The sequence below is a fragment of the Danio rerio genome, chromosome 22, assembly GCF_052040795.2.
Source record: "Danio rerio strain M-AB ecotype USA chromosome 22, GRCz13ab, whole genome shotgun sequence".
Classification (NCBI taxonomy): Eukaryota; Metazoa; Chordata; class Actinopteri; order Cypriniformes; family Danionidae; genus Danio; species Danio rerio.
The window spans coordinates 42,327,501-42,350,310 of record NC_141042.1 but is presented as its reverse complement, the minus strand read 5'-3'; the positions used below and the strand labels follow the sequence as shown (position 1 = coordinate 42,350,310).

The window sequence follows — 22,810 nt, the reverse complement described above, 5'->3', positions numbered from 1 at the left end:
TTGCTGCTGCTGTTATTGCTTGTTTCACTGCAGTGACAGTGAAGGCTCTTTAGTCTTTACATCAGTGGATTAATGTGTTTTAATAGGCTGTTTTTTCAGTTTTGTACATTAATATATGAAATAACTAAACTGACTCATTCTGTGATTTCTGAAAGATCAATAATATAAAATAAGGGAAATTACTGTACGCCACAGGCCAGAAATCATTTTATTGCATGAGTTCATTAATGATCATTTTTTTCTGAATGTTAATGTTTTTTTGTTTAAAAATACACTAATTTATAAAAACCACAAATGTCTTTGATTTATTGAGAGCAGGGGTCAGTTTCTGTCACCATAGATTATAGTGCAAGTTAAATCTACATGTTGGTTGTAGTTTAAACACTATGAAGAGTGCTTGACTAGCCCATTGTTTTAATGGTTTGTCATGAGTTTTTCCTTTAAATGACTCATTTCTTCTGTATTGTACAGGTGATGCAGGTTTAAAGCTGTCACAAGATGAATTGGATTGACCAGCACTGCTTCAGAGGCATCAGCAGCTGCACAGGTATGACACAGCATGCTGTCAGGGCATTCAGCCGCAAGCCTCCTCAAAGCAGCCTGCAAAGGTTCACAGGAGAGAGAGAGAGAGATGAACCTACAGCACATTCTACAAATCTCATCAGAAACTCTCGAAACAGGAAGTGCACTTTTTATATGGCAACCCTGCTGAAAAACAATGTGCTGGTTAGGTTGGTGTGACCCGTTTCCTCAACCTTCATCAGGCTTGCATTTCCACTGCTAGACGGGTACCAGTGGTGTGTGTGGTGTACAACAGTTTCAGTCGGGTCATTCCCGCTCAAGAAAATGTCTACAGTAAAGCTGTACGGGTCACTCGTATATCATATGAGCAGCACTTCTCACAACACAGACGCTTTACACGCATCAATACTGTATTAATGTTCATCACCAACCTTTCATGAACATGATTATAGCTGCAGATCAATCATAATAGCCTACTTTGTTTTTATTGCGCTTCACTCTCGAGTTTGTCTATTTCTGAAAGGATCGTATGTCAGAAGCACTTCAATAATCACACACACACACACGTTATTATAATCAGCTCAAGTTTCTTCTTTTAAATATAGATGCGCAGCGAGCACAAGAGAGAAAGCGAAACCGCTCGCGCTTCAGACCTCTTGTAAAAGCTGGGGCGCAGGGCAGATTCTGCTCTTCTGCTTGGCTTTGTGGCTGTTCATCACTGTTTTCAATCGCCATGCTCTCGTGTTTGTTTGGGTTATTGTGATTGCTCACCTGATTCTTGTGTGCTCTGTTCCTTTTTTAAGTTGTGCTTCTCGTCATCTTTGCGGGTTCTTGAGTGTAGTTTCCCTTATTCCATAGGTTCCTGGAGGGCCGCAGCTCTGCACAGTTTTGCTCCAACACAGCTGATCTATATAATCCAGGTGTTCAAGACTGCTAGATCAGCGGTGTTTGATTAGGGTTGGTGCAGAGCTGCGGCCCTGAGACCTATGCTTTGTGTTTTGAGTGAGGTTAGAGCTCACTAATTATCCTTTTTCATTTGGTGTGGCTTTACTTTTATTTATTTGGCTAAGTTCAAGTAATTGATTTCTTTGATCCTACAGAGTTAAGCCTGAAATGATTCATTCTCCAGGAGTTTCATAAAGTCATTTGTTTTCCTTCTGTTTTAAGCAAGGTTGCCTTGTCTCAATTTAGTTTGGAGTTATAATCACTTATTCCTAGAATTAATTTTGTTTTGATAGCACATATTTTGACATTCATTTGAACATTTCTGCTCTGTAAGAATATAGGCACATGACACAAGTCAACACATGCATTTAATAATAATGAGTTACCAAACAGGCCACAAGAACTTAATCACTATTGTTCCTCTCGGCTGGGGAGCGACACAGCTCGATCAGACGTGGAACAACTGTGAAATAAAAGTAATAGACAAATTATATTATTGAATATCGCTTACAATCCAGATACAGTGCAAAAAGTGCAATGCAAATGACTGTGCATTATTAATATTGTCTAGATGTGCAGTCTTTCCTAATTAGAGGAGAACCATTGGGGTTAATCTATCATACTCTAGTGCTGATGATGATGATCTCTCGTACCCTTGAGCTGTCAATAATCTCGTCCCCTTGTCCTGTAAGTGTCAGTAATCTCGTGTTCTTGTCCTGTAAGTGTCGGTGATCTCGTGTTCTTGTCCTGTAAGTGTCTAATCTCGTACCCTTGCACTGTATGGCGGTCTGAGCGAGCAGTGGGTCTCTGCTAAGTCGAGCCAGTGTAACGGCTGCTTTCTGCTGAACTCGTTCACATGCGGTGCTCTCGGATGGACTGGAGGATGACGGCTTCTCATTCAGTAACACCAGCAGCTGCTCGATTCCTAAAGCATTCATTAAAACATTACAGATTGTTGATGAGCAGAAGAGTATTACTGTAATCTCTGGCGTACCCTTCTCCTCCAGGACGTCTGCGGTGCACTGCTCCAGCACAGACAGATTGGCCAGGATTGTCACGACCTGCACAGATTAAAACACGGTAAATGAACATCACTCACACACACACACACACACACACATAGCAAGAGAATACACACATAGATCTGCATGGACTGTCATGATCACACTGCTCTATATTATTTCCTAAATGAACAGAGCCACACAGACGAGGAAGAACAGCGAATCTGTGAAAGCAGCTACACACATGCCATATAAGTGTGGGGAACACAGCCATGTAAAGCCTGAGCGGTGTCTGCACTCATCAGCACCTGGTCTTTGGAGTAGGGTGTGTCGAAGCGCTGGCGGTCCCTGCAGGCCTGGAGGAGGATGTGCACGGCGTTGAGCTGCAGCAGGATTTCACACGCCATGCTGTCAAAAAAGGTGATGTTAGCGAGCGCAGCGGAGGCCAGCAGAAACACCTCGCCGCAGGACGCGCTCTCACACAGATCTGCACACACAGATAAGGTACTGTCATACTTTCACTGTCTTCACATAGTTTCTGGCTGAAATGAGCTCAGATTGGGCTGTTGTGCTTTACGGATGAGGGCTGTGACGATGTCCTGCATGCTCTCCAGAAAGCTGGACAGGTGTTGAGTGGAGCTGTGATGAGGAGACGTGATCTGGGCCATCACTGCTGCTGCCTCCACTCGGGTGGCCTCCGCACACGCTCCGTCCGTCAGGATATCAGCCAGACACAGCAGCCCGTCCACCTGCCGACAGAAGACCGTTAGCCTGCGCTGATGTCGTACGGTGAGGACTATATATTACAGTATTCTACATTAGATGAGTCCGAACAGGAACTCATCTGTCAAAAAAGAACTCAGGATCAGTCTAAAATGAGCACGTCCACATTAACATACTGGGGGATATTTCAATGAACAGGGTGGCACGGTGGCGCAGTGGGTAGCAAGATCACATCACAGTAAGAAGGTCTCTGGTTTGAGTCTTAGCTGGGTCAGTTGGTGTTTCTGTGTGGAGTTTGCATGTTCTCCCCGTGTTGGTGTGGGTTTCCTCCGGGTGCTCCGGTTTCCCCCACAGTCCAAAAAAATGCACTATAGGGGAACTGATCAACCACACTGGCCGTAGTGTATGGGTGTTTCCCAGTGATGGGTTGCAGCTGGAAGGGCGTCCGCTGTGTAAAACATGCTGGAATAGTTGGTGGTTCATTACACTGTGGTGACCTGATTAATAAAGGGACTAAGTGTGTAAGACACACACACACACACACACACACACACACACACACACACACACACACGTGTTGATAGTTCATCAGTGAAGTTGTAAAAGCAATTGCACTTCATGACCACACGGTGGCACTGTCACAAACAGTGGAGCTCTCTAGCAGCAGCAAAAGAATGGCACTACATCATGACGAGCTCAACACGTGTCAGATATGAGTTACAGAGATTATGAATAATGGAAGCATTAGATATTCTAATATCACACTGTAATCAGAGTTATTCATGATGCAGCAGAAACAGAGTGTGGCAACTTGCATAAGAGCAGAACACAAGAGCACGACATGAGGAGCAGGACTTTACCTTCTCCAGCTGACTGATGCCCTCCTCAACACAGCAGATGGAGGCCACGGTGCGCAGAGCAGGAGCATACAGAAAGCTGAAGCAGTCCTGCCGGCAGATCTTCAGCAGCGCCACCACTGCACCCCCCTGCACACACACACAGCAGCGCTCACTGGAGTATATACTGTTGTTTACTGTCATGTTTACTGTGTATGCTGTTGTTTACTCTGTCATGTTTATGCTGTTGTGTTTTACTCTGTCATGTTTATGCTGTTGTGTTTACTCTGTCATGTTTATGCTGTTGTGTTTTACTCTGCCATGTTTATGCTGTTGTTGTTTTACTCTGTCATGTTTATGCTGTTGTGTTTTACTCTGTCATGTTTATGCTGTTGTGTTTTACTCTGTCATGTTTATGCTGTTGTTTACTCTGTCATGTTTATGCTGTTGTGTTTTACTCTGCCATGTTTATGCTGTTGTTGTTTTACTCTGTCATGTTTATGCTGTTGTGTTTACACTGTCATGTTTATGCTGTTGTGTTTTACTCTGCCATGTTTATGCTGTTGTGTTTTACTCTGTCATGTTTATGCTGTTGTATTTACTCTGTCATGTTTATGCTGTTGTTTACTCTGTCATGTTTATGCTGTTGTGTTTACTCTGTCATGTTTATGCTGTTGTGTTTACTCTGTCATGTTTATGCTGTTGTATTTACTCTGTCATGTTTATGCTGTTGTGTTTTACTCTGTCATGTTTATGCTGTTGTGTTTTACTCTGTCATGTTTATGCTGTTGTGTTTTACTCTGCCATGTTTATGCTGTTGTTGTTTTACTCTGTCATGTTTATGCTGTTGTGTTTTACTCTGTCATGTTTATGCTGTTGTGTTTTACTCTGTCATGTTTATGCTGTTGTGTTTTACTCTGTCATGTTTATGCTGTTGTTTACTCTGTCATGTTTATGCTGTTGTGTTTTACTCTGCCATGTTTATGCTGTTGTTGTTTTACTCTGTCATGTTTATGCTGTTGTTGTTTTACTCTGTCATGTTTATGCTGTTGTGTTTTACTCTGTCATGTTTATGCTGTTGTGTTTTACTCTGTCATGTTTATGCTGTTGTGTTTTACTCTGTCATGTTTATGCTGTTGTTTACTCTGTCATGTTTATGCTGTTGTGTTTACTCTGTCATGTTTATGCTGTTGTATTTACTCTGTCATGTTTATGCTGTTGTATTTACTCTGTCATGTTTATGCTGTTGTGTTTTACTCTGTCATGTTTATGCTGTTGTGTTTTACTCTGTCATGTTTATGCTGTTGTATTTACTCTGTCATGTTTATGCTGTTGTGTTTTACTCTGTCATGTTTATGCTGTTGTGTTTTACTCTGTCATGTTTATGCTGTTGTGTTTTACTCTGTCATGTTTATGCTGTTGTGTTTACACTGTCATGTTTATGCTGTTGTGTTTACTCTGTCATGTTTATGCTGTTGTGTTTTACTCTGTCATGTTTATGCTGTTGTGTTTTACTCTGTCATGTTTATGCTGTTGTGTTTACTCTGTCATGTTTATGCTGTTGTGTTTTACTCTGTCATGTTTATGCTGTTGTGTTTACTCTGTCATGTTTATGCTGTTGTTGTTTACTCTGTCATGTTTATGCTGTTGTATTTACTCTGTCATGTTTATGCTGTTGTGTTTTACTCTGTCATGTTTATGCTGTTGTTGTTTACTCTCATGTTTATGCTGTTGTATTTACTCTGTCATGTTTATGCTGTTGTGTTTTACTCTGTCATGTTTATGCTGTTGTTGTTTACTCTGTCATGTTTATGCTGTTGTGTTTACTCTGTCATGTTTATGCTGTTGTTGTTTACTCTGTCATGTTTATGCTGTTGTTGTTTACTCTGTCATGTTTATGCTGTTGTGTTTACTCTGTCATGTTTATGCTGTTGTATTTACTCTGTCATGTTTATGCTGTTGTGTTTTACTCTGTCATGTTTATGCTGTTGTATTTACTCTGTCATGTTTATGCTGTTGTGTTTTACTCTGTCATGTTTATGCTGTTGTGTTTTACTCTGTCATGTTTATGCTGTTGTGTTTTACTCTGTCATGTTTATGCTGTTGTGTTTACACTGTCATGTTTATGCTGTTGTGTTTACTCTGTCATGTTTATGCTGTTGTGTTTACTCTGTCATGTTTATGCTGTTGTGTTTTACTCTGTCATGTTTATGCTGTTGTGTTTACTCTGTCATGTTTATGCTGTTGTGTTTTACTCTGTCATGTTTATGCTGTTGTGTTTTACTCTGTCATGTTTATGCTGTTGTGTTTACTCTGTCATGTTTATGCTGTTGTGTTTTACTCTGTCATGTTTATGCTGTTGTGTTTTACTCTGTCATGTTTATGCTGTTGTTGTTTACTCTGTCATGTTTATGCTGTTGTGTTTACTCTGTCATGTTTATGCTGTTGTTGTTTACTCTGTCATGTTTATGCTGTTGTTGTTTACTCTGTCATGTTTATGCTGTTGTGTTTACTCTGTCATGTTTATGCTGTTGTGTTTACTCTGTCATGTTTATGCTGTTGTATTTACTCTGTCATGTTTATGCTGTTGTGTTTTACTCTGTCATGTTTATGCTGTTGTGTTTACACTCATGTTTATGCTGTTGTGTTTACTCTGTCATGTTTATGCTGTTGTTGTTTACTCTGTCATGTTTATGCTGTTGTGTTTTACTCTGTCATGTTTATGCTGTTGTTGTTTACTCTGTCATGTTTATGCTGTTGTGTTTTACTCTGTCATGTTTATGCTGTTTACTCTGTCATGTTTATGCTGTTTTGTTTTACTCTGTCATGTTTATGCTGTTGTGTTTTACTCTGTCATGTTTATGCTGTTGTTGTTTTACTCTGTCATGTTTATGCTGTTGTATTTACTCTGTCATGTTTATGCTGTTGTTTACTCTGTCATGTTTATGCTGTTGTGTTTACTCTGTCATGTTTATGCTGTTGTGTTTACTCTGTCATGTTTATGCTGTTGTATTTACTCTGTCATGTTTATGCTGTTGTGTTTTACTCTGTCATGTTTATGCTGTTGTGTTTTACTCTGTCATGTTTATGCTGTTGTGTTTTACTCTGTCATGTTTATGCTGTTGTGTTTTACTCTCATGTTTATGCTGTTGTGTTTTACTCTGTCATGTTTATGCTGTTGTTGTTTTACTCTGTCATGTTTATGCTGTTGTATTTACTCTGTCATGTTTATGCTGTTGTGTTTTACTCTGTCATGTTTATGCTGTTGTTGTTTTACTCTGTCATGTTTATGCTGTTGTATTTACTCTGTCATGTTTATGCTGTTGTGTTTACTCTGTCATGTTTATGCTGTTGTATTTACTCTGTCATGTTTATGCTGTTGTGTTTACTCTGTCATGTTTATGCTGTTGTATTTACTCTCATGTTTATGCTGTTGTGTTTACTCTGTCATGTTTATGCTGTTGTGTTTACTCTGTCATGTTTATGCTGTTGTATTTACTCTGTCATGTTTATGCTGTTGTATTTACACTCATGTTTATGCTGTTGTGTTTTACTCTGTCATGTTTATGCTGTTGTGTTTACACTCATGTTTATGCTGTTGTGTTTACTCTGTCATGTTTATGCTGTTGTATTTTACTCTGTCATGTTTATGCTGTTGTTGTTTTACTCTGTCATGTTTATGCTGTTGTATTTACTCTGTCATGTTTATGCTGTTGTGTTTTACTCTGTCATGTTTATGCTGTTGTGTTTTACTCTGTCATGTTTATGCTGTTGTGTTTTACTCTGTCATGTTTATGCTGTTGTTGTTTACTCTGTCATGTTTATGCTGTTGTGTTTTACTCTGTCATGTTTATGCTGTGTGTTTTACTCTGTCATGTTTATGCTGTGTGTTTTACTCTGTCATGTTTATGCTGTTGTGTTTTACTCTGTCATGTTTATGCTGTTGTGTTTTACTCTGTCATGTTTATGCTGTTGTTGTTTACTCTGTCATGTTTATGCTGTTGTGTTTTACTCTGTCATGTTTATGCTGTTGTGTTTTACTCTGTCATGTTTATGCTGTTGTGTTTTACTCTGTCATGTTTATGCTGTTGTGTTTTACTCTGTCATGTTTATGCTGTTGTTGTTTTACTCTGTCATGTTTATGCTGTTGTATTTACTCTGTCATGTTTATGCTGTTGTGTTTTACTCTGTCATGTTTATGCTGTTGTTAACTCTGTCATGTTTATGCTGTTGTGTTTTACTCTGTCATGTTTATGCTGTTGTTGTTTTACTCTGTCATGTTTATGCTGTTGTATTTACTCTGTCATGTTTATGCTGTTGTGTTTACTCTGTCATGTTTATGCTGTTGTGTTTACTCTGTCATGTTTATGCTGTTGTATTTACTCTGTCATGTTTATGCTGTTGTGTTTACTCTGTCATGTTTATGCTGTTGTATTTACTCTCATGTTTATGCTGTTGTGTTTACTCTGTCATGTTTATGCTGTTGTGTTTACTCTGTCATGTTTATGCTGTTGTATTTACTCTGTCATGTTTATGCTGTTGTATTTACACTCATGTTTATGCTGTTGTGTTTACACTCATGTTTATGCTGTTGTGTTTACTCTGTCATGTTTATGCTGTTGTATTTTACTCTGTCATGTTTATGCTGTTGTTGTTTTACTCTGTCATGTTTATGCTGTTGTATTTACTCTGTCATGTTTATGCTGTTGTGTTTTACTCTGTCATGTTTATGCTGTTGTGTTTTACTCTGTCATGTTTATGCTGTTGTGTTTTACTCTGTCATGTTTATGCTGTTGTTGTTTACTCTGTCATGTTTATGCTGTTGTTGTTTACTCTGTCATGTTTATGCTGTGTGTTTTACTCTGTCATGTTTATGCTGTGTGTTTTACTCTGTCATGTTTATGCTGTTGTGTTTTACTCTGTCATGTTTATGCTGTTGTGTTTTACTCTGTCATGTTTATGCTGTTGTGTTTTACTCTGTCATGTTTATGCTGTTGTTGTTTTACTCTGTCATGTTTATGCTGTTGTTAACTCTGTCATGTTTATGCTGTTGTGTTTTACTCTGCCATGTTTATGCTGTTGTGTTTTACTCTGTCATGTTTATGCTGTTGTGTTTTACTCTGTCATGTTTATGCTGTTGTTGTTTTACTCTGTCATGTTTATGCTGTTGTATTTACTCTGTCATGTTTATGCTGTTGTGTTTTACTCTGTCATGTTTATGCTGTTGTTAACTCTGTCATGTTTATGCTGTTGTGTTTTACTCTGTCATGTTTATGCTGTTGTTGTTTTACTCTGTCATGTTTATGCTGTTGTATTTACTCTGTCATGTTTATGCTGTTGTGTTTACTCTGTCATGTTTATGCTGTTGTATTTACTCTGTCATGTTTATGCTGTTGTGTTTACTCTGTCATGTTTATGCTGTTGTGTTTACTCTCATGTTTATGCTGTTGTGTTTACTCTCATGTTTATGCTGTTGTGTTTACTCTGTCATGTTTATGCTGTTGTATTTACTCTGTCATGTTTATGCTGTTGTATTTACACTCATGTTTATGCTGTTGTGTTTTACTCTGTCATGTTTATGCTGTTGTGTTTACACTCATGTTTATGCTGTTGTGTTTACTCTGTCATGTTTATGCTGTTGTATTTTACTCTGTCATGTTTATGCTGTTGTTGTTTTACTCTGTCATGTTTATGCTGTTGTATTTACTCTGTCATGTTTATGCTGTTGTGTTTTACTCTGTCATGTTTATGCTGTTGTGTTTTACTCTGTCATGTTTATGCTGTTGTGTTTTACTCTGTCATGTTTATGCTGTTGTTGTTTACTCTGTCATGTTTATGCTGTTGTGTTTTACTCTGTCATGTTTATGCTGTTGTGTTTTACTCTGTCATGTTTATGCTGTTGTGTTTTACTCTGTCATGTTTATGCTGTTGTTGTTTTACTCTGTCATGTTTATGCTGTTGTATTTACTCTGTCATGTTTATGCTGTTGTATTTACTCTGTCATGTTTATGCTGTTGTGTTTTACTCTGTCATGTTTATGCTGTTGTGTTTTACTCTGTCATGTTTATGCTGTTGTGTTTTACTCTGTCATGTTTATGCTGTTGTGTTTACACTGTCATGTTTATGCTGTTGTGTTTACTCTGTCATGTTTATGCTGTTGTGTTTACTCTGTCATGTTTATGCTGTTGTGTTTTACTCTGTCATGTTTATGCTGTTGTGTTTTACTCTGTCATGTTTATGCTGTTGTGTTTTACTCTGTCATGTTTATGCTGTTGTGTTTTACTCTGTCATGTTTATGCTGTTGTTGTTTACTCTGTCATGTTTATGCTGTTGTGTTTACTCTGTCATGTTTATGCTGTTGTTGTTTACTCTGTCATGTTTATGCTGTTGTGTTTACTCTGTCATGTTTATGCTGTTGTTGTTTACTCTGTCATGTTTATGCTGTTGTGTTTTACTCTGTCATGTTTATGCTGTTGTGTTTTACTCTTATGTTTATGCTGTGTGTTTTACTCTGTCATGTTTATGCTGTTGTGTTTTACTCTGTCATGTTTATGCTGTTGTGTTTACACTCATGTTTATGCTGTTGTGTTTTACTCTGTCATGTTTATGCTGTTGTTGTTTACTCTGTCATGTTTATGCTGTTGTGTTTTACTCTGTCATGTTTATGCTGTTGTGTTTACACTCATGTTTATGCTGTTGTGTTTTACTCTGTCATGTTTATGCTGTTGTTGTTTACTCTGTCATGTTTATGCTGTTGTTTACTGTCATGTTTATGCTGTTGTGTTTTACTCTGTCATGTTTATGCTGTTGTTTTTACTCTGTCATGTTTATGCTGTTGTTTACTGTCATTTTTATGCTGTTGTTTACTCTGTCATTTTTATGCTGTTGTTGTTTACTCTGTCATGTTTATGCTGTTGTTGTTTACTCTGTCATGTTTATGCTGTTGTTGTTTACTCTGTCATGTTTATGCTGTTGTTTACTCTGTCATTTTTATGCTGTTGTTGTTTACTCTGTCATGTTTATGCTGTTGTGTTTTACTCTGTCATGTTTATGCTGTTGTTGTTTACTCTGTCATGTTTATGCTGTTGTGTTTTACTCTGTCATGTTTATGCTGTGTGTTTTACTCTGTCATGTTTATGCTGTGTGTTTTACTCTGTCATGTTTATGCTGTTGTGTTTTACTCTGTCATGTTTATGCTGTTGTGTTTTACTCTGTCATGTTTATGCTGTTGTGTTTTACTCTGTCATGTTTATGCTGTTGTGTTTTACTCTGTCATGTTTATGCTGTTGTGTTTTACTCTGTCATGTTTATGCTGTTGTTGTTTTACTCTGTCATGTTTATGCTGTTGTATTTACTCTGTCATGTTTATGCTGTTGTGTTTTACTCTGTCATGTTTATGCTGTTGTATTTACTCTGTCATGTTTATGCTGTTGTGTTTTACTCTGTCATGTTTATGCTGTTGTGTTTTACTCTGTCATGTTTATGCTGTTGTGTTTACACTGTCATGTTTATGCTGTTGTGTTTACTCTGTCATGTTTATGCTGTTGTGTTTACTCTGTCATGTTTATGCTGTTGTGTTTTACTCTGTCATGTTTATGCTGTTGTGTTTACTCTGTCATGTTTATGCTGTTGTGTTTTACTCTGTCATGTTTATGCTGTTGTGTTTTACTCTGTCATGTTTATGCTGTTGTGTTTACTCTGTCATGTTTATGCTGTTGTTGTTTACTCTGTCATGTTTATGCTGTTGTTTACTGTCATTTTTATGCTGTTGTTTACTCTGTCATTTTTATGCTGTTGTTGTTTACTCTGTCATGTTTATGCTGTTGTTGTTTACTCTGTCATGTTTATGCTGTTGTTGTTTACTCTGTCATGTTTATGCTGTTGTTTACTCTGTCATTTTTATGCTGTTGTTGTTTACTCTGTCATGTTTATGCTGTTGTGTTTTACTCTGTCATGTTTATGCTGTTGTGTTTTACTCTGTCATGTTTATGCTGTTGTGTTTTACTCTGTCATGTTTATGCTGTTGTGTTTTACTCTGTCATGTTTATGCTGTTGTGTTTTACTCTGTCATGTTTATGCTGTTGTGTTTTACTCTGTCATGTTTATGCTGTTGTTGTTTTACTCTGTCATGTTTATGCTGTTGTATTTACTCTGTCATGTTTATGCTGTTGTATTTACTCTGTCATGTTTATGCTGTTGTGTTTTACTCTGTCATGTTTATGCTGTTGTGTTTTACTCTGTCATGTTTATGCTGTTGTGTTTTACTCTGTCATGTTTATGCTGTTGTGTTTTACTCTGTCATGTTTATGCTGTTGTGTTTACTCTGTCATGTTTATGCTGTTGTGTTTTACTCTGTCATGTTTATGCTGTTGTGTTTTACTCTGTCATGTTTATGCTGTTGTTGTTTACTCTGTCATGTTTATGCTGTTGTGTTTTACTCTGTCATGTTTATGCTGTGTGTTTACTCTGTCATGTTTATGCTGTTGTGTTTTACTCTGTCATGTTTATGCTGTTGTGTTTTACTCTGTCATGTTTATGCTGTTGTTGTTTACTCTGTCATGTTTATGCTGTTGTGTTTTACTCTGTCATGTTTATGCTGTGTGTTTTACTCTGTCATGTTTATGCTGTTGTGTTTACTCTGTCATGTTTATGCTGTTGTTGTTTACTCTGTCATGTTTATGCTGTTGTGTTTACTCTGTCATGTTTATGCTGTTGTTGTTTACTCTGTCATGTTTATGCTGTTGTGTTTTACTCTTATGTTTATGCTGTTGTGTTTTACTCTTATGTTTATGCTGTGTGTTTTACTCTGTCATGTTTATGCTGTTGTGTTTTACTCTGTCATGTTTATGCTGTTGTGTTTACACTCATGTTTATGCTGTTGTGTTTTACTCTGTCATGTTTATGCTGTTGTTGTTTACTCTGTCATGTTTATGCTGTTGTGTTTTACTCTGTCATGTTTATGCTGTTGTGTTTACACTCATGTTTATGCTGTTGTGTTTTACTCTGTCATGTTTATGCTGTTGTTGTTTACTCTGTCATGTTTATGCTGTTGTTTACTGTCATGTTTATGCTGTTGTGTTTTACTCTGTCATGTTTATGCTGTTGTTTTTACTCTGTCATGTTTATGCTGTTGTTTACTGTCATTTTTATGCTGTTGTTTACTCTGTCATTTTTATGCTGTTGTTGTTTACTCTGTCATGTTTATGCTGTTGTTGTTTACTCTGTCATGTTTATGCTGTTGTTGTTTACTCTGTCATGTTTATGCTGTTGTTGTTTACTCTGTCATGTTTATGCTGTTGTTTACTCTGTCATTTTTATGCTGTTGTTGTTTACTCTGTCATGTTTATGCTGTTGTGTTTTACTCTGTCATGTTTATGCTGTTGTGTTTTACTCTGCCATGTTTATGCTGTTGTGTTTTACTCTGTCATGTTTATGCTGTTGTGTTTTACTCTGTCATGTTTATGCTGTTGTTGTTTTACTCTGTCATGTTTATGCTGTTGTATTTACTCTGTCATGTTTATGCTGTTGTGTTTTACTCTGTCATGTTTATGCTGTTGTTAACTCTGTCATGTTTATGCTGTTGTGTTTTACTCTGTCATGTTTATGCTGTTGTTGTTTTACTCTGTCATGTTTATGCTGTTGTATTTACTCTGTCATGTTTATGCTGTTGTGTTTACTCTGTCATGTTTATGCTGTTGTATTTACTCTGTCATGTTTATGCTGTTGTGTTTACTCTGTCATGTTTATGCTGTTGTGTTTACTCTCATGTTTATGCTGTTGTGTTTACTCTCATGTTTATGCTGTTGTGTTTACTCTGTCATGTTTATGCTGTTGTATTTACTCTGTCATGTTTATGCTGTTGTATTTACACTCATGTTTATGCTGTTGTGTTTTACTCTGTCATGTTTATGCTGTTGTGTTTACACTCATGTTTATGCTGTTGTGTTTACTCTGTCATGTTTATGCTGTTGTATTTTACTCTGTCATGTTTATGCTGTTGTTGTTTTACTCTGTCATGTTTATGCTGTTGTATTTACTCTGTCATGTTTATGCTGTTGTGTTTTACTCTGTCATGTTTATGCTGTTGTGTTTTACTCTGTCATGTTTATGCTGTTGTGTTTTACTCTGTCATGTTTATGCTGTTGTTGTTTACTCTGTCATGTTTATGCTGTTGTGTTTTACTCTGTCATGTTTATGCTGTTGTGTTTTACTCTGTCATGTTTATGCTGTTGTGTTTTACTCTGTCATGTTTATGCTGTTGTTGTTTTACTCTGTCATGTTTATGCTGTTGTATTTACTCTGTCATGTTTATGCTGTTGTATTTACTCTGTCATGTTTATGCTGTTGTGTTTTACTCTGTCATGTTTATGCTGTTGTGTTTTACTCTGTCATGTTTATGCTGTTGTGTTTTACTCTGTCATGTTTATGCTGTTGTGTTTACACTGTCATGTTTATGCTGTTGTGTTTACTCTGTCATGTTTATGCTGTTGTGTTTACTCTGTCATGTTTATGCTGTTGTGTTTTACTCTGTCATGTTTATGCTGTTGTGTTTACTCTGTCATGTTTATGCTGTTGTGGTTTACTCTGTCATGTTTATGCTGTTGTGTTTTACTCTGTCATGTTTATGCTGTTGTGTTTTACTCTGTCATGTTTATGCTGTTGTGTTTTACTCTGTCATGTTTATGCTGTTGTGTTTTACTCTGTCATGTTTATGCTGTTGTGTTTTACTCTGTCATGTTTATGCTGTTGTTGTTTACTCTGTCATGTTTATGCTGTTGTGTTTACTCTGTCATGTTTATGCTGTTGTGTTTACTCTGTCATGTTTATGCTGTTGTTGTTTACTCTGTCATGTTTATGCTGTTGTGTTTTACTCTGTCATGTTTATGCTGTTGTGTTTTACTCTTATGTTTATGCTGTGTGTTTTACTCTGTCATGTTTATGCTGTTGTGTTTTACTCTGTCATGTTTATGCTGTTGTGTTTACACTCATGTTTATGCTGTTGTGTTTTACTCTGTCATGTTTATGCTGTTGTTGTTTACTCTGTCATGTTTATGCTGTTGTGTTTTACTCTGTCATGTTTATGCTGTTGTGTTTACTCTGTCATGTTTATGCTGTTGTTGTTTACTCTGTCATGTTTATGCTGTTGTGTTTTACTCTGTCATGTTTATGCTGTTGTGTTTACACTCATGTTTATGCTGTTGTGTTTTACTCTGTCATGTTTATGCTGTTGTTGTTTACTCTGTCATGTTTATGCTGTTGTTTACTGTCATGTTTATGCTGTTGTGTTTTACTCTGTCATGTTTATGCTGTTGTTTTTACTCTGTCATGTTTATGCTGTTGTTTACTGTCATTTTTATGCTGTTGTTTACTCTGTCATTTTTATGCTGTTGTTGTTTACTCTGTCATGTTTATGCTGTTGTTGTTTACTCTGTCATGTTTATGCTGTTGTTGTTTACTCTGTCATGTTTATGCTGTTGTTTACTCTGTCATTTTTATGCTGTTGTTGTTTACTCTGTCATGTTTATGCTGTTGTGTTTTACTCTGTCATGTTTATGCTGTTGTGTTTTACTCTGTCATGTTTATGCTGTTGTTGTTTACTCTGTCATGTTTATGCTGTTGTGTTTTACTCTGTCATGTTTATGCTGTGTGTTTTACTCTGTCATGTTTATGCTGTGTGTTTTACTCTGTCATGTTTATGCTGTTGTGTTTTACTCTGTCATGTTTATGCTGTTGTGTTTTACTCTGTCATGTTTATGCTGTTGTGTTTTACTCTGTCATGTTTATGCTGTTGTGTTTTACTCTGTCATGTTTATGCTGTTGTGTTTTACTCTGTCATGTTTATGCTGTTGTTGTTTTACTCTGTCATGTTTATGCTGTTGTATTTACTCTGTCATGTTTATGCTGTTGTATTTACTCTGTCATGTTTATGCTGTTGTGTTTTACTCTGTCATGTTTATGCTGTTGTGTTTTACTCTGTCATGTTTATGCTGTTGTGTTTACACTGTCATGTTTATGCTGTTGTGTTTACTCTGTCATGTTTATGCTGTTGTGTTTACTCTGTCATGTTTATGCTGTTGTGTTTTACTCTGTCATGTTTATGCTGTTGTGTTTACTCTGTCATGTTTATGCTGTTGTGTTTTACTCTGTCATGTTTATGCTGTTGTGTTTTACTCTGTCATGTTTATGCTGTTGTGTTTACTCTGTCATGTTTATGCTGTTGTTGTTTACTCTGTCATGTTTATGCTGTTGTTTACTGTCATTTTTATGCTGTTGTTTACTCTGTCATTTTTATGCTGTTGTTGTTTACTCTGTCATGTTTATGCTGTTGTTGTTTACTCTGTCATGTTTATGCTGTTGTTGTTTACTCTGTCATGTTTATGCTGTTGTTTACTCTGTCATTTTTATGCTGTTGTTGTTTACTCTGTCATGTTTATGCTGTTGTGTTTTACTCTGTCATGTTTATGCTGTTGTGTTTTACTCTGTCATGTTTATGCTGTTGTGTTTTACTCTGTCATGTTTATGCTGTTGTGTTTTACTCTGTCATGTTTATGCTGTTGTGTTTTACTCTGTCATGTTTATGCTGTTGTGTTTTACTCTGTCATGTTTATGCTGTTGTTGTTTTACTCTGTCATGTTTATGCTGTTGTATTTACTCTGTCATGTTTATGCTGTTGTATTTACTCTGTCATGTTTATGCTGTTGTGTTTTACTCTGTCATGTTTATGCTGTTGTGTTTTACTCTGTCATGTTTATGCTGTTGTGTTTACACTGTCATGTTTATGCTGTTGTGTTTACTCTGTCATGTTTATGCTGTTGTGTTTACTCTGTCATGTTTATGCTGTTGTGTTTTACTCTGTCATGTTTATGCTGTTGTGTTTACTCTGTCATGTTTATGCTGTTGTGTTTTACTCTGTCATGTTTATGCTGTTGTGTTTTACTCTGTCATGTTTATGCTGTTGTGTTTACTCTGTCATGTTTATGCTGTTGTTGTTTACTCTGTCATGTTTATGCTGTTGTTTACTGTCATTTTTATGCTGTTGTTTACTCTGTCATTTTTATGCTGTTGTTGTTTACTCTGTCATGTTTATGCTGTTGTTGTTTACTCTGTCATGTTTATGCTGTTGTTGTTTACTCTGTCATGTTTATGCTGTTGTTTACTCTGTCATTTTTATGCTGTTGTTGTTTACTCTGTCATGTTTATGCTGTTGTGTTTTACTCTGTCATGTTTATGCTGTTGTGTTTTACTCTGTCATGTTTATGCTGTTGTGTTTTACTCTGTCATGTTTATGCTGTTGTGTTTTACTCTGTCATGTTTATGCTGTTGTGTTTTACTCTGTCATGTTTATGCTGTTGTGTTTTACTCTGTCATGTTTATGCTGTTGTTGTTTTACTCTGTCATGTTTATGCTGTTGTATTTACTCTGTCATGTTTATGCTGTTGTATTTACTCTGTCATGTTTATGCTGTTGTGTTTTACTCTGTCATGTTTATGCTGTTGTGTTTTACTCTGTCATGTTTATGCTGTTGTGTTTTACTCTGTCATGTTTATGCTGTGTGTTTTACTCTGTCATGTTTATGCTGTGTGTTTTACTCTGTCATGTTTATGCTGTTGTTGTTTTACTCTGTCATGTTTATGCTGTTGTATTTACTCTGTCATGTTTATGCTGTTGTATTTACTCTGTCATGTTTATGCTGTTGTGTTTTACTCTGTCATGTTTATGCTGTTGTGTTTTACTCTGTCATGTTTATGCTGTTGTGTTTTACTCTGTCATGTTTATGCTGTTGTGTTTTACTCTGTCATGTTTATGCTGTTGTGTTTACTCTGTCATGTTTATGCTGTTGTGTTTTACTCTGTCATGTTTATGCTGTTGTGTTTTACTCTGTCATGTTTATGCTGTTGTTGTTTACTCTGTCATGTTTATGCTGTTGTGTTTACTCTGTCATGTTTATGCTGTTGTTGTTTACTCTGTCATGTTTATGCTGTTGTGTTTACTCTGTCATGTTTATGCTGTTGTTGTTTACTCTGTCATGTTTATGCTGTTGTGTTTTACTCTGTCATGTTTATGCTGTTGTGTTTTACTCTTATGTTTATGCTGTGTGTTTTACTCTGTCATGTTTATGCTGTTGTGTTTTACTCTGTCATGTTTATGCTGTTGTGTTTACACTCATGTTTATGCTGTTGTGTTTTACTCTGTCATGTTTATGCTGTTGTTGTTTACTCTGTCATGTTTATGCTGTTGTGTTTTACTCTGTCATGTTTATGCTGTTGTGTTTACACTCATGTTTATGCTGTTGTGTTTTACTCTGTCATGTTTATGCTGTTGTTGTTTACTCTGTCATGTTTATGCTGTTGTTTACTGTCATGTTTATGCTGTTGTGTTTTACTCTGTCATGTTTATGCTGTTGTTTTTACTCTGTCATGTTTATGCTGTTGTTTACTGTCATTTTTATGCTGTTGTTTACTCTGTCATTTTTATGCTGTTGTTGTTTACTCTGTCATGTTTATGCTGTTGTTGTTTACTCTGTCATGTTTATGCTGTTGTTGTTTACTCTGTCATGTTTATGCTGTTGTTTACTCTGTCATTTTTATGCTGTTGTTGTTTACTCTGTCATGTTTATGCTGTTGTGTTTTACTCTGTCATGTTTATGCTGTTGTGTTTTACTCTGTCATGTTTATGCTGTTGTTGTTTACTCTGTCATGTTTATGCTGTTGTGTTTTACTCTGTCATGTTTATGCTGTGTGTTTTACTCTGTCATGTTTATGCTGTGTGTTTTACTCTGTCATGTTTATGCTGTTGTGTTTTACTCTGTCATGTTTATGCTGTTGTGTTTTACTCTGTCATGTTTATGCTGTTGTGTTTTACTCTGTCATGTTTATGCTGTTGTGTTTTACTCTGTCATGTTTATGCTGTTGTGTTTTACTCTGTCATGTTTATGCTGTTGTTGTTTTACTCTGTCATGTTTATGCTGTTGTATTTACTCTGTCATGTTTATGCTGTTGTATTTACTCTGTCATGTTTATGCTGTTGTGTTTTACTCTGTCATGTTTATGCTGTTGTGTTTTACTCTGTCATGTTTATGCTGTTGTGTTTACACTGTCATGTTTATGCTGTTGTGTTTACTCTGTCATGTTTATGCTGTTGTGTTTACTCTGTCATGTTTATGCTGTTGTGTTTTACTCTGTCATGTTTATGCTGTTGTGTTTACTCTGTCATGTTTATGCTGTTGTGTTTTACTCTGTCATGTTTATGCTGTTGTGTTTTACTCTGTCATGTTTATGCTGTTGTGTTTACTCTGTCATGTTTATGCTGTTGTTGTTTACTCTGTCATGTTTATGCTGTTGTGTTTACTCTGTCATGTTTATGCTGTTGTGTTTTACTCTGTCATGTTTATGCTGTTGTGTTTTACTCTGTCATGTTTATGCTGTTGTTGTTTACTCTGTCATGTTTATGCTGTTGTGTTTACTCTGTCATGTTTATGCTGTTGTTGTTTACTCTGTCATGTTTATGCTGTTGTGTTTACTCTGTCATGTTTATGCTGTTGTTGTTTACTCTGTCATGTTTATGCTGTTGTGTTTTACTCTGTCATGTTTATGCTGTTGTGTTTTACTCTTATGTTTATGCTGTGTGTTTTACTCTGTCATGTTTATGCTGTTGTGTTTTACTCTGTCATGTTTATGCTGTTGTGTTTACACTCATGTTTATGCTGTTGTGTTTTACTCTGTCATGTTTATGCTGTTGTTGTTTACTCTGTCATGTTTATGCTGTTGTGTTTTACTCTGTCATGTTTATGCTGTTGTGTTTACACTCATGTTTATGCTGTTGTGTTTTACTCTGTCATGTTTATGCTGTTGTTGTTTACTCTGTCATGTTTATGCTGTTGTTTACTGTCATGTTTATGCTGTTGTGTTTTACTCTGTCATGTTTATGCTGTTGTTTTTACTCTGTCATGTTTATGCTGTTGTTTACTGTCATTTTTATGCTGTTGTTTACTCTGTCATTTTTATGCTGTTGTTGTTTACTCTGTCATTTTTATGCTGTTGTTGTTTACTCTGTCATGTTTATGCTGTTGTTGTTTACTCTGTCATGTTTATGCTGTTGTTTACTCTGTCATTTTTATGCTGTTGTTGTTTACTCTGTCATGTTTATGCTGTTGTGTTTTACTCTGTCATGTTTATGCTGTTGTTTACTCTGTCATTTTTATGCTGTTGTTGTTTACTCGGTCATGTTTATGCTGTTGTGTTTACTCTGTCATGTTTATGCTGTTGTTTACTCTGTCATGTTTATGCTGTTGTTTACTGTCATTTTTATGCTGTTGTTGTTTACTCTGTCATGTTTATGCTGTTGTGTTTTACTCTGTCATGTTTATGCTGTTGTGTTTTACTCTGTCATGTTTATGCTGTTGTGTTTTATTCTGTCATGTTTATGCTGTTGTGTTTTACTCTGTCATGTTTATGCTGTTGTGTTTTACTCTGTCATGTTTATGCTGTTGTGTTTTATTCTGTCATGTTTATGCTGTTGTGTTTTACTGTCATGTTTATGAAATTGTGTTTACTCTGTTAAAGTGTAAAAGTGTTAGTGTGTTACACTGTGTTAAAGTGACAGTAAACGACAGTGTTAGAGTGACAGTGTTAAAGTGACAGAGTAAACGAAAGTGTTAAAGTGACAGTGTAAACGACAGTGTTAAAGTGACAGAGTAAACGACAGTGTTAAAGTGACAGAGTAAATGACAGTGTTAAAGTGACTGCTAAAGTGACAGAGTAAACGAAAGTGTTAAAGTGACAGTGTAAACGACAGTGTTAAAGTGACAGTGTTAAAGTGACAGAGTAAACGACAATGTTAAAGTGACAGTGTTAAAGTGACAGAGTAAACGACAGTGTCAAAGTGACTGCTAAAGTGACACAGTAAACGACAGTGTTAAAGTGACAGAGTAAACGACAGTGTTAAGGTGACAGTGTTAAAGTGACAGAGTAAACGACAGTGTTAAAGTGACAGTGTTAAAGTGACAGAGTAAACGACAGTGTTAAAGTGACAGAGTAAACGACAGTGTCAAAGTGACTGCTAAAGTGACACAGTAAACGACAGTGTTAAAGTGACAGTGTTAAAGTGACAGAGTAAACGACAGTGTTAAGGTGACAGTGTTAAAGTGACAGAGTAAACGACAGTGTTAAAGTGACAGAGTAAACGACAGTGTTAAAGTGACAGAGTAAATGACAGTGTTAAGGTGACAGTGTTAAAGTGACAGAGTAAACGACAGTGTTTAAGATTATTGATGAGCAGAACAGCGGGACAACACACACACACACACACTCACACCATCATTTACGCAAGAGCGCAGCAGCTGTATTACTCATGTATAATACAGACTGTGTTCCTCAACATTATTAATTGTATGCGCGTGTTCGTGTGTATGCATGTGCGTGTGTGTGTGTTCTCCTATTTTCGCGATGATGCTGCAGAGCTGTGGTCCGTCTTGTGTCAGAGACAGCAGGTTGCTGATGGCGGTGCTGATGGTGAGAACATCATCCAAATCCTCAATCTGACGGATCAGAATCTGTGAAGAGGAGCTGGACATTAGCGCTCCGTCACACTGCTGAGTCTATTGATCGACACACAGGTTATTAAAGGGATGTGGATGTACAGGGAGATGTGGATGTGGACTGGGTGAAGTGCGGCTGTGACTGTCCACATGGAAATAAAGAGAGGTGTTGATCAGTGCTGTGGGCACATCAGCTCTCTGATCTCAAATGATTGATCAGTCTATATTAAGTGTTTAGTTGGGTTTTCTGGACAGGTATCTACTGTTTAAATTGTGCCAGCTCAATATTTTGAGTCTGCAGGACTGGAATGTGAACAGATAAACCCTGATCCTCATCTGCTTTGTGTTTTCTCGTGTGCTCAACTTTTTTCTTCTTGTTATTATTTTCCTCTAATTGAGGCGACAGTGGAGCAGTGATTGTCTTAAACAGGACAGAGAGAGTGTTTGCCGCAGCTCGCTCTCTGCAACTCTCACATGGTCGCTGAGCAGGGCTGAGCCGGGTCCGTGTCTGGATGGGAGAGCGCATGGGAACACTGGGCTGCTGTTGGCAGGGGTGTTAGTGAGGCCAGCAGGGGGCGCTCAACATGCGGTCTGTGTTTGTCCTAATGCCCCAGTGTAGTGAAGGGGACTCTATACTGCTCAGTGAGTGTCGTCTTTCAGATGAGACGTTACACTGAGCTCCCGACTCTCTGTGCTCGCTAATAACCCCAGGATGTCCTTGGAAAAAGTGTAGGGGTTTCACCCTGGCTAAATCTGCCCCCTGGCCTCCTCAGCATCCCCATATCATACCTGGCTGCATCAGTCTGTCTCCTCTCCACCAATCAGCTGCTGTGTGTGTGTGCAGTCCTGTGCAATATGGCTCATACCTCATCCAGGTGATGCTGCACACTGCTGCTGGATGAGGAGACCACACCTCAATGTGTAAAGCGCTTGAGTGTCCAGAAAAGAGCTGTGTACATGTAGGGAACAATTATTACACAATGAGTGTAATGTGAAGTGACGCTGACAGCAGGGAGTGCGGATCCAAACGCAGGGTTTATTAGCAGGGTGGTCAGGTAATGGTCAACACACGGGCAAACAGATGCACAGAGGAGATGCAGAGCCACAGTCAAATAACAGGCAGATGATCAGGCAGGCAGGCAACATGAACAAACAAACAAACAAGGCGAGGGTCAAAAACAACAAGACAAGGCAAGGGGAACACACGGTCAGGTTCACAGAGCTGTATAACAACACTCAACAATGAC

At 37.2% G+C, this 22,810-nt stretch overlaps 1 protein-coding gene across 1 annotated transcript in view; it reads right to left on the bottom strand.

Annotated features, from left to right (window-relative positions):
- Nucleotides 1–1,817: 1,817 nt before the first annotated feature.
- Nucleotides 1,818–22,810, bottom strand: part of LOC101885209 (protein inscuteable homolog) — a 23,545-nt gene continuing 2,552 nt past the window's right edge. Inside the window, 6 exon segments of the mRNA NM_001447128.1 lie at nucleotides 1,818–2,336; nucleotides 2,338–2,392; nucleotides 2,462–2,528; nucleotides 2,777–2,955; nucleotides 3,046–3,217; nucleotides 4,052–4,177. Of these exon segments, the coding sequence (NP_001434057.1) occupies nucleotides 2,225–2,336; nucleotides 2,338–2,392; nucleotides 2,462–2,528; nucleotides 2,777–2,955; nucleotides 3,046–3,217; nucleotides 4,052–4,177 (711 nt within the window). The 3' untranslated portion in view covers nucleotides 1,818–2,224.